This window comes from Syzygium oleosum, unplaced genomic scaffold (assembly GCF_021117445.2).
Source record: "Syzygium oleosum isolate NSW1041296 unplaced genomic scaffold, Sole_v2.1 Sole_v2.31, whole genome shotgun sequence".
Classification (NCBI taxonomy): Eukaryota; Viridiplantae; Streptophyta; class Magnoliopsida; order Myrtales; family Myrtaceae; genus Syzygium; species Syzygium oleosum.
The window spans coordinates 3,025,693-3,037,374 of record NW_026607515.1 but is presented as its reverse complement, the minus strand read 5'-3'; the positions used below and the strand labels follow the sequence as shown (position 1 = coordinate 3,037,374).

General features: G+C 42.2%; 2 protein-coding genes across 4 annotated transcripts; one reads left to right on the top strand and one right to left on the bottom strand.

The window, feature by feature from the left end:
- The first annotated feature begins 6,866 nt into the window (after window positions 1-6,866).
- LOC115683206 (probable aminotransferase ACS12) lies at window positions 6,867-10,892 on the top strand. Of its 3 annotated transcripts, none has more exons than XR_004005980.2 (5): window positions 6,867-7,355; window positions 7,554-7,694; window positions 7,953-8,113; window positions 8,235-9,405; window positions 9,612-10,892. XR_004005980.2 is itself a non-coding variant. In XM_030607662.2 (4 exons), exons 1-4 carry the CDS (start codon window positions 7,020-7,022, stop codon window positions 9,088-9,090), a joined length of 1,494 nt encoding a protein of 497 aa, XP_030463522.1. In that variant the 5' UTR covers window positions 6,867-7,019; the 3' UTR covers window positions 9,091-10,892. The 3 variants fall into 3 exon arrangements, 1 of the variants encoding a protein (XP_030463522.1); XR_008814762.1 differs by having other exon boundaries at window positions 8,235-9,694; window positions 9,795-10,892; XM_030607662.2 differs by having other exon boundaries at window positions 8,235-10,892.
- On the bottom strand, window positions 9,280-10,523 carry LOC115683208 (uncharacterized). Its single transcript, XM_030607663.2, has 2 exons — window positions 9,603-10,523; window positions 9,280-9,384 (listed from the first exon to the last, which is right to left on the bottom strand). Exons 1-2 carry the CDS (start codon window positions 10,521-10,523, stop codon window positions 9,280-9,282), a joined length of 1,026 nt encoding a protein of 341 aa, XP_030463523.1.
- Window positions 10,893-11,682: the final 790 nt, after the last annotated feature.

Here is an 11,682-nt window from a genome sequence, read left to right as displayed (position 1 = left end):
TCGCCTTGATCTCTTTTGGTCACGTAAAAGTACAATTTTTGGAAATTACATGCTATGCTCCCAAGAGAATCCATTCCATATGCAATCATTTTATATCGAGTGGGAGTCACTTTTTTTGGTCGAGTGGGGAGTCACTTGAGATTGAGATGGATGGATGAAGAAAATGCCGCATTTGGGGAAAAAATAGATTGTAAAAGGATATGGTCATAATTGCCCACTTTTCATTATCTAATTCATTTGGATTTCAAGGGAAAACGACATAAATAATATGTGTTCAATGAACTTTTAATTTGTTCAATATGATCTCTGAACTTTAGCCCAATGTGCAATGTAGTCCATGAACTTTAAAATCATTTGATGTGATCTCTGGATTTTTAGGTACATGTTTTTTAATATTGTCTCTGAACTTAAATTAATGAAATGACAATATTGAATATTTTTATATAGTTTGAGGATTAAATTGAACATCTACTGAAAATTTAAGGACAATACTGAACATACTAAAAATCAGGGACCGCATTACATATTGGAGTAAAGTTCGGAGATTGTATTAAACAAATTAAAAGTCTGGGGACCAAAGTTCAAGAACTATTTGTACCATTATCCCGGATTTCAAATCACCGTTTATTTGATCTGCTCTTACAAAAATCAAGTGAATAGCTATTTAATATTTCCTACCGGAATGGTTAAATTCGAAAGATTTTTAATTCGAGCATCAATGTCATACGAATTAACAGATTATAGATGAATATCAGTGCCTCATTTTTAAATTTACCTGGTGTTTTTGCGTGCGGGGCCTTATCTAATCTAGTATAGATATTGAAATGTACGGAGCGATGCGTACTAGCCATATCTTGATGCCTGTGATTGTGATGACAAGCTCGGGTAGTCGGTCCTTATATTTCCCTTTTTTCTTTTTTCCCTTAATGTGAATTGCGAATACTTTCTTGAATGAAATTTCGAAGGTCTTAATCTCTCTATCCAGAGAGATAGATTATAAAGTTTAATCTACGTCCTATTATCCGTATACTGTACCCAATAAAATGAGGTACATTTCAATACCGCATCGCTCAGCACCACTAGAAACTTCATATTCTTTGTTTCTTTTCTTCTCCTTCTTCTTCGTTTTTTCCTGCGCAAGTTATTTTATGCCCTCTCTCTATTTCACTTTCAACAATTGAAGAAGACGAGGAAAAAGGAAAAAGCGATTCCGAGTAAAAACAATTGGGTCCGCCCGCGCGGGGCGTGAGCAGGAGTTGCGCCTGGTGGGCTGCTCTAAAAGAAAAGCCGCTCCTTGCGATTTCGTCTTGTTGTTTCGTGCGGGGTCCCCTTCCGCGGATCTCTCGACCAAAAGAATACTTGCTGCTGCTGCTGCAAGGGAGTAGAGTCGAATGCCCCTTTTTTTCATCATGTTGCTTTTGTTTTTCTCCTCTTTCTTCTTTTCTTTTTTCGGGTCTCTTTCGATCTAATATAATTACATTTATTTTTCTTTTTGCTTCTTTGGTTTTCAACCTATCAACGAACGCATTATTGTACCTTTCTATTTCGTATTGCAGAATTAGTTTATTCGTGTGTATTTCATGATGGCCATCAAGCCATCAATATGCAGCTCTCCATAAGTAATGTCAAAATGTTTCTCCCTTGTACAACTTCTTATCCATTTCGCGTGAGTGTGCCGTGCACAATCCCTATGTTTTGCACGAGGAGACGGTGTAAAAACTACATTGGTAAGACCCTGCAAAACATAATTGAAATGCATACCAAGTGAGTTTAATATCCAGTCAACTGTTATTTTTTACGAAACAACTAATGCAATGTGCATTAATTTTACCTTTTGTTGATGACTTATGAACGTACGATCGTTACCTCTGCCCACTTCAAGGTTTTCAAATAGCTAACTCGGGGAATCAAACCAATCGGGCAAACAGACATTACAAGTGCCATAAGTTGTGTACGGATGACACTTTGGTGCTATAACTTTTTTTCGGAACACTTTGTGCCAAATCGGAGGAAAAGAGATCACTTAAGTGACAATTTGGCCGGAAATCCGACGTGGTATTTTTTATTAATTTTTGATGCTGACGTGGCCCGGTGACTCTCGCCGAGAGGAAGCGATCGCCTTTGCTGGTGAGGCGAGACCTCGCCGTTGTGACCTAGGCAACGGCGAGCTCGGCCTCGCCAGATCTGGCGAAGCTCGCCCCGCCGGCCACCGGCGAGCTTCGCCAGATCTAGCGAGGCCGACCTTGCCGTCGCCTGGGTCACGACGGCGAGGTTTCGCCTCGCCCGGCAAAGGCGAGGCCGACCTCGCCATCGCCCGGGTCGAGGCGACGGCGAGGTCGGCCTCGCCTTTGCCGGGCGAGGAGAGACCTCGCCGTCGCGACCCAGCGACGGCGAGGTTGGCCTCGCCTTTGTTGGGCGAGGCTTGCCCTCGCCGGTGGCCGGCGGGGCGGGCGAGGCTTGCCCTCGGCGGTGGCGGGCGAGCTTCGCCGAGGCCGGCGAGGTCGGCCTCGCCAGCCCTCCCCTTTGGCCAGTCGCCGGACCGGCGACCGGGAAAAAGTTAGGAAAAAAAAATTAAAAATCATCACTCCCGGTGAGGGTATAAGGGCCTGTTTGACAACTTGCCAAATAGTAAAAATTTCTGTTCTTTTGTTCCCAGAATCAGTTTAGGAGCAGAAATCCGTTTGTTAAATTTTTTGTGCTCGGGCATAATTTTTCAAAAAATTGTTCCCAGAATCAGTTGTGGAATAGAATCAAGAAGCCAAAAAAAGTAGCTTCTTGATTCTGGAACAATTTTTCCATTTCTTATTCTTCTTCATTTTCTTCTTTTTTTTGGTTTGTTGTTGTTCTTCGGCCCGCCACCCGCTGGTGACTGGCCTAAGGCCAGGGCCGGCGTGGGCGGCTCGTGGCCACGACGGCGAGGTCGGCCTAGCCTTGGCTGGGCGAGGCTCGACCTCGCCCAGATTTGGCGAGGCCGACCTTGCCGTCGCCACTCAGAGGCCGGCGGCAAGGGCCGCGACGCCCTCGCCGGCCCTAGCCTGTGGCCAATCGCCGGCGCCGGCGACAGGCCTTGACCAAGGAAGAGAAGGGAAAGAAAGAAAAAAAAAGAAAAAAAAGAAAGAAATATTAAAAAATTCAAATTATTAATAAAATGAAATTTTGTGCAATTATCAAATGCATTTCTGTTCTTTTTCTATTTTAAGAATAGAAATTTTGGGCAGTTACCGAACGCCTTCAAATGCTTAGAAATTGTTTTTGGGCACAGAATAAATTTTTTTTATTTCTGATCAGAATCTGTTTTCGAGCACAGAATGGTTGCAATGCGCAGCCTAAGTATCCGCTTCACCCCGACTAGCACCCTTACATTCAAGTCCAACCCTACCACCAACTTCAAACCTAACCTCTTCCCTTAGCTCAGCTCGAAACTCAAGTTCATATTTTGCTGCAACCTCAACCTCAACTTCAGCCCTAATTTCATTTACTAATTCGGCCTTACCCTCGACTTTGTTTTACTAATTCAACATCAACGATCTTTATCAATTTCCCTTCAGCATAAAAGTCAACGTTACCCATTTCTAATGCTAGCCCCACCGATTTGCAGCGCTTGACCATTGCTTGTAAATATGCACAACCCCACTTTTCAAAGTATAATGAAGAATTCTATACCATAACATTTAGACTTTATACCCCCATTACGAAGAGATAAGCATTTCTCACATTTTATCCAAACTCTATAGCGCCATCCATGTGGAGTATTATTTTGAAATGGTGTTTCATTTTGGAACAGAATAGCAAAAACACATGTTTATACTTCACCTTTGTTCATATCGATACTAAATCGTTAATCAAATCAAATCACGGAACCCTACTGCAAGTACAAAAATAAGAAAATGTGAGTAGGCTTACCGATAAATTAGATGTTGAGTAGATCGTCAATGTCATCACTTCCCACAAAGAAATCCCAAAGTTTTTTCACTGCCTGCAAAAACCTGAAAGTGTCGACCCAATCAATGAATCGGACAAAATGAGTCTCGTAATCACGAAACAAGTTGAATTGAAGGCTCCATTTCAATAGTCTTGGTTCCCTCAACACAAGTAGACAGATTTCTTCTTTCAGATGGAGCTAAGATCTTCAAAGAAACACTAACCCTTTGCGAGAATTTGTCCCAATTTCATTATAGAGATGTGGTTATCATTTAGAGCCTGATGTGTCATTTCAAGACTACACCGAGAGCGTAGCCAAGTCAAATCTATTAGCCTATGCTTATGCACACTCTCAATATGTTGGATTTTTAGGGTGCCCTTGTTTCGTAAAAAACAATTTTCAGAAAAACACTTTCCTTATTTTCCGGCGTTTGATTTGCTTAGAAAAATAAGTCAACGGAAAATATTTTCTTACCAAAGTTTAAATTCAGAAAAGTGATTTCCCCTTTAAAAGAATCGGAAAACGTTTTCCGAAATATGATTAGCTATCGACGCTTGAACCTGAAACTCTACACTTGAGCACGAAAACCCTCATGTTGGTTCCCGAGTCCCGAAATTCGGGACCAGGTCTTGACAGCCGGGCTTGAGACCTCGGTGTCTAGGGCCCGGGCCCTCGGCACCCATGCTCGGGTCCATTGAGGCAGAGCCCGAACCCCTAGTGCTCATACCCGATGCTCCGACACTCGAACTCGGGTTCATAAAGGCCGTGCTCAGGTCACCGATACTCGAGCTCTAGTCCCGACCCTCCAACCCGAATCCACAAAGGCTGTGCATAGGTCTTCAGCGCTCAGGCTCGAGTCCTTAATGAAACAATTGTTTTTATAAAAATATTTAATTAAAAAATCGAATTTTATTTATTTATTTATTTTAAAAAATCATTTTTATTATTTTAAAAAAAATCGAATTATTTATTATTTTCTTTTCTTTTCTTCCATTTTCTTTTTCTTCTTCCTCAGGCTAGTCTCCGGCCATGGGGACGGCCGCCGAGCTCGTAGAGGCCTCTAGCGGCGAGCCTCGAGGTCGCTCTAGGCCGATGAGCTCGAGGCTCGGCCGAGGCCGGCGAGCTCGCGGCTCGCAAGATCCAGGTGAGTTCGAGCTCCACCGACCGAGCTCGGTAGAGGCCAGCGAGCCGCGTCCAGCCGAGCCCGGTCTCGGCCGAGGCCAGTCTCGGCCGAGGCCGGAGAGCTCGAGCTCGCCTGTGGCCGTTGCTAGGTGATCGCAGTGGAGGGAGGAGGAAAAAGAAAAGGAAAGAAAAGAAAAAATTAAAAAGAGAAAAAATAAAATTAAAAAATAATAAAAAGTTCCAATTTTTTTTAAAAAAGAAAATTAAAAATAATTAAAAATTCGATTTTTTTAAAATAAGAAATATTTTAAAAATTATTTTTTTTCCTAAAATAAAGTTATGAGATTAAAATCATTTTCCAATGAAATCCAAACATCAGAAAACGATTTCCATTGTGGATTACTAAATAAAGGAAAACTAAGGGCCCGTTTGGCAAATTACCAAACAGTGAAAATTTCCGTTTTTTTGTTCTCAGAATCAGTTTGGAAACATGAATCCGTTTGTTAAATTTTTTGTTCTCGGGCACAAAATTGCAAAAAAAATTTCCCAAATTTAGTTTTGGAACAAAATCAAGAAGCAAAAAAAAGTACATTCTTGATTCTGGAAACAATTTTTCCATTTCTGATTCTTATTGGTTTTCTTCTTTCTTCTTGGTTTGTTCTTCTTCTTCCTGGCCTGTCGCCGACCATCGACCACAGGCCAGGGCTGGCGAGGGTCGCGGCCCTCGCTGCAACGGTGAGGCCTCGCCCAGCCAAGGCGAGGCCGACCTCGCCGTTGCAACCCAGGCGAGAGAGATGGGTCGCGACGGCGAGGTCTCAACCAAGGCGAGGCCGACCTCGCCGTCGCGACCCAGGCGACGGCGAGGTAGGCCTCGTTAGATCTGGGCGAGGTCGAGCCTCGACCAGCCAAGGCGAGGTTGACCTCGCCATCGTGACCGGCGGCGAGGGCCGCGACGCCCTCGCCGGCCCTAGCTTGTGGCCAGTCACCGGTGCTGGCAATTGGCCATGGCCAAGGAAGGAAAGGGAAAGAAAGAAAAAAAAAAAAGGAAAAAAGAAAGAAAGAAATATTAAAAAATTCAAAATATTGTTAAAATATTATTATTAAAAAGAAATTTTGTGTAGTTACCAAACACATTTCTGTTCTTTTTCTATTTAAAGAATAGAAATTTTGGGCAGTTCCTTTAAATGCTTAGAAATTGTTCCCTAGCACGGAATAAAAAAGAATCATTTCTGAGTAGAATCAGTTATCATGCACAGAATCGTTGCCATGCGCATCCTAAGCGTATTCGTGAAAAATGATTTTCTAGAAAACATTTTCCTTTATTGTTGAGTTTCCGCGAAACAAACGCACCCTTAAAGGCCAAATAAACAGAAAATGTATTACATGCCACGGTACAAACTTGGGTATTAACGAGACGAAAAAAAATTTAAAGAACATGGTGTGAAAGAAAAAAAGGTTTAGGAATTCAATTTTATTAAAGAATAAGTGAATTTGAAGTTGTAAAATTTATCACGAAAGTGCAATTAAGTCATAAAACTTTCAAAAAGTGCAATCAAGTTCTAAAATTTATCACAAAAATGCAATTGAGTCCAAATATTTTCAAAATAATATAGTTATGAAAGTGCAATCGAATCCTAAAACTTTCAAAAAGTGTAATAAAAGGAAGGACTTGATTGGATCAAATTGAAAATTTTTAGGATTTAATTATACTTTTTAAAAGTTTTAGGACTCGATTATACATTCGCGATAAGTTATTGGATTTGATTATATTTATTGAAAGTTTTGGGCCTTCAAGTAGCATCGGACATGGAGAAAAAGCTTGGCAACTCATACTTCAGCTTCGCATGCTGACGAAGAAAGGGATCATGAAACACAAAGCCACACACGATTCCATCCCTCTGTTTTCTCTCCTGATCCACCCTTCTTCTTCTTCTTCTACTTCTGAACTCTTCCCGAGCAATCACCAAACAAGATCATGAGACTGATAGTCCCACTGCAAGGCATAGTCCAAGGCCGAGGAGGCTTGATCCTGGGCTCCCTCATCCCCTGCGCTCTCTTCTACTTCCTCCAGTTCCATCTCAAGCGCCGCTGCTCGCCCTCCCGCCCCGCCGACCTCCCCCGCTCCGCCTCCCGCTCTCCTCTCTCCACCCGCGGATCCCTCGCTCCCGCCCGGCTTTCCGATAGAGCCGAATCGATTGCGAGGCCGAATGAATCGCCGTACTATGTGGGATTAGATAGAGTTTCGCAGGACCCTTTTGACGAAGTTGAGAACCCGGGCGGGATTATCCAGCTAGGATTGTCCGAGAACAGGGTATTGTCCTCTGTTTCAGTAACTAAGCGTGGTCGTGTTATGATTCATTTGCAATCGATTGGCATGTGACGGTGCCGATGTGTTCCGACTGTTGTGTGTGGAATATTTCCTCCTGTGTGATTTCCGTGTCCTGATTTTTTTTCTTGCTAAGTAATTGGGAGAGTGTATGATCAATGTTATCCTACTTGCTTGGTGTAGTTGTGCTTGGATTTGATTGAAGAATGGCTGTCTGAGAATCTGACTGGTGCAATGATTGGACATGGAGGTGACAAGGGTCATTCGGGCATCGGTGGCATCACGGAATACCAGCCTTCTGATGGCCTGATGGAATTGAAAGTGGTAATTCTTCTCTCTTAACAGAAGTACGATAGTTTTTTAGCTAATAGCTATGGTTTATAACAGCAGGGAAAAGTATCCACCCATCTAATAGTGGTAGTTATTACCGAATGACCATTGCCTTCATCGGTAATTGGTTTGAGAGCTGGAACAAGGGTGCCATATAAACTACTCTGCTTTGATTGGAGAATATTCGTGTATGGATAATGCTAGATGAATGTTTGGTCATTGTTGCAATTCTCTGTTCTGTGGATAATGCAGGCAATGGCGGGCTTCATGTCAAAGGTTCTGGGACGAGGGGCCTCGTTTGATCCATCGCGAATTGTACTAACTGCTGGTGCAACTCCCGCTGTAGAGATTTTGTGCTTTTGCTTGGCTGATCCCGGAAATGCATTTATTGTTCCCACACCCTATTATCCCGGGTATTTCTAGCTTTCACAAATAGCTTCCCTTTCTGTGTGTGTGTGTGTGTGTTTTTTTTTAAATGTGTTACTGTTGACACATGTTTTTATTGTGCATATATATGCTGCATCCAATGTGCAGTTTCGACAGGGATATGACCTGGCGAACTGGAGTTGAGCTGATTCCAGTTCATTGTCGCAGCGCCGACAATTTTATTCCAAGCATCGCTGCTCTTGATCAAGCTTTCAATCAAGCCAGAAAAAGGGGGCAGAGAGTTCGGGGAATCCTTATCTCTAACCCATCAAACCCTGTGGGCAATTTACTGCCACGTGAAACGCTCCATAATCTTTTGGACTTTGCCCAAGAAAAGAATATCCACATAATCTCTGATGAGATATTTGCAGGTTCCATTCATGGGAACGAAGAATTCGTGAGCTTGGCCGAGATTTTGGATGCGGGAGAATTTGACAAGAACAGGGTTCATATATTATACGGTCTGTCAAAGGATCTATCTCTAGCGGGCTTTAGAGTTGGGGTTATATATTCATATAATGACAATGTTTTGGCTGCTGCCAAAAAACTAACCAGATTTTCTTCTGTCTCTGTGCCCACTCAGAGGTTACTAATTTCTTTGCTTTCAGACACAAGCTTTATTGAGAGATATCTAGAAACAAATAGAAAGAGGATACGGGAGATGTATGATTTATTTGTGGGTGGCCTAAAAGAACTAGGATTCAAGTACGTGGAGAGCAGTGGTGGTTTGTATTGTTGGGTGGATATGAGTGGACTTATTCGCTCCTACAATGAGAAGGGGGAGCTTCAGTTGTGGGACAAGCTTCTGAATGTTGCAAAGGTCAACGCAACACCTGGTTCGGCATGCCACTCCATAGAACCGGGCTGGTTCCGTTGTTGTTTTACTACATTATCAAGAGACAACATTCGTATTGTAATAGAAAGGATTCGTAAAGTTGCTGAAATGTGTAAACCTTCAAGATGATGAATCATCTATCAGTTGTACATACTGTTTCTCATAAATATGTTGTGACCATTGCAAAGTTAAAGGGGAGTTAAGGAGACATGCACTGCTATTTAGAGATTGAACGATACTTAGTTTAGCTTTTGGGATAGCTGTCCGAATAGAAATTGACTGAAGATTGGAATAGAACTTGCTTTCATCTTTATGACCTCAGGCCAGCTTGAATCTTAACTGACGCTTGCAACTGAAACCTTTGAGCATTTTGCTGCCTGATTCAAAGATGCCGCATCCGAAAGCACTCTGTCTTGCAAATTCCTGCGATAGCATGACAGAAAGGTAATTCATTAATTTTCTTGGGAATATTTTGAGAAACATATTCAGTCTCAGTCCTGTTAGTGTCAACAAGGAAGCCCCATCAATTCTAATTCCGTTAATGCTCTTCTTAGGGACTCTTTGTGTTGCGCAATTGTTAAATGACACTTATACTTTCATGTTTGTGCAATAACGAAAATACTGAGATGCTTTTGAGTTACCATCGACAGGTTTTGTTTTCTCTTGTGCACGGCTTTCCTCCTGCAACTCATCCTCCGGCTCATCAGCATGAGCTCCCCAAGAGTCCTCGGTCGTCTTACCATGAGGCTGCTATTACTTTCTCTATCCACAGTCGTAGCATTTAGCTCTGATACACTAGAAGGCTTTCTCTCAGAGGACTCAACTTTTTCTAGGAAACCAGAGTTCGGTGGAATTATTGGAAAGAGGCATTCCAAGAAGGAAGCACCCACAAGGCTTGAAGTTCCAGACACAGAACTGCTCCTGCTACTTTTAGAGTCTGAAGCTGGTGATGAAAGACCGGATTGAATCTCTGGACCAGAATTGTCCCTCGAAGAGATCATTTGCACCGGAACGGCTGTAGAGATCGTTGTAGACGACAAAAACAAATTTACCAGAACAGAGGGTGGGGAACTAAATGAATTATCATCCGTTTCAAAGAGAAATGGTTCAACATCCAACTCAGATGTTTCGTCAATCGAGCCACTATCACCATCATCATCGCTAAATTCTCTATAAGAACCATTGGCTTCAAGGCAATGGGAGGGAGGTAGAGGCAATGGTGCGCCAATGAGGTTTGTGTTCGAGGTCAGTCTTTTGGATTCTTTTGGTGGCTGTGAGATAGAGGTGAGTGGTTTTCCCGGTTTCTCCTCCCATGTGAAGGGGATTGAAGCAACTAGCTTGGCTGGTGGTGGAAATGGCCTAGACAAAGAAGCTTTGTCCTTCCAGTCCTTTTTGGGCATTCCGGGCCTCTCTTCCCAAAGAAATGGCACTGAAGGCGGTTGCCTGACACGCTTCTTTTTGGGATCTTCCACCTCCTTCTCAGGCATATTGGGTGGAGAAGAAGTGGCAGATAGATTATGTGCTATTGCATCTGCAGTTACATAGTCGTTATATGTGTGCATGGGAGTTCTATGTCCTGCCTGAACCGTTCCAACGTACTAGGATGCTACTGAGTGGATTGGAGTTGACCAACTTTATGTTCTACCTGCACCATTTCCTGCCATAAGAGAGTAGGATTACCTGCACTCTGACGTGTGATTCTCAAGAATTTTAAATAACAAAAGGACAAACTGGTGAATGTTTGCAACTTGACACCGATCCCACGCAAGAGAGTTCTAGTAAGAGTCAAGTTTGTGCTTTCCTAACATGTCCATCACCTTCCTTTGATCGTTTCTCGATTTTTGGTTAAGAATCAGACAATGCCTTCGTCCAAGTTGTTTTACTGCAGCAGAGCTCATCAGGTCCTGTGAATTACGAGTTATCTCTTTTCTTCTGCTTGGGACGGGGCCCGGCCCGGCACATAAAGGTGCCAGGCCTTCACGTGCCCTTCCTAGGCCTGGGGCCATTGCTAACAATCATGTCGTGAAAGTTATTTTTAGTGTAATTACTCGGTACTAGACTCAACGCTCGGTATGCTCGTCATTTACGTCGAATTGAGTGATGTCCATTAACGATGAACATTTCGTTGTCAAAAGACATAGTTGTGCACATGTTAAGTTTTTTGTTTGACTATCGATTGATTATATTCAGATTATAAAGATTTATGACTAAATTGGCACAATTAAAAAGTTTATGACTAAATTGATAAATATTCAAAAAATTTAGAACTAAATTGACAAATTATTGAAAGGTTTATGACTCAATTGACACAATTGGAAGGTTTATGATTAAATTAGCTATCGTACAATAAGTGTAGGATTTTTTGGACAATTTTTCTCAAATAATTCAGCTTAATAATTTTACATACAATTTGTTGTCTTTAAATTTTCTATCATGTTATAGGGGAAACTTCACAAAATTCTGCCTAACCTTAGAGGAGTACACATTTGCCCTCAATCGGGAATCGGTTTTTGGCCTTCTTTGTTTTTTATTTTGTTTAAAGATGGATTTCTAGCCTACAAAATCCATCAATGTCTTAACCACTATACTACGATTTTGTTGCGTGGCATGTTTTCCTAAAATAATAAAACTTAAAGTTTGTTTTTTTTAAAAGATAGGTTCTATTTTTGAGTTAACCCTACTGGTTGGTTCAATTCCAGGGCGATCCCTAGTTCGGATCCT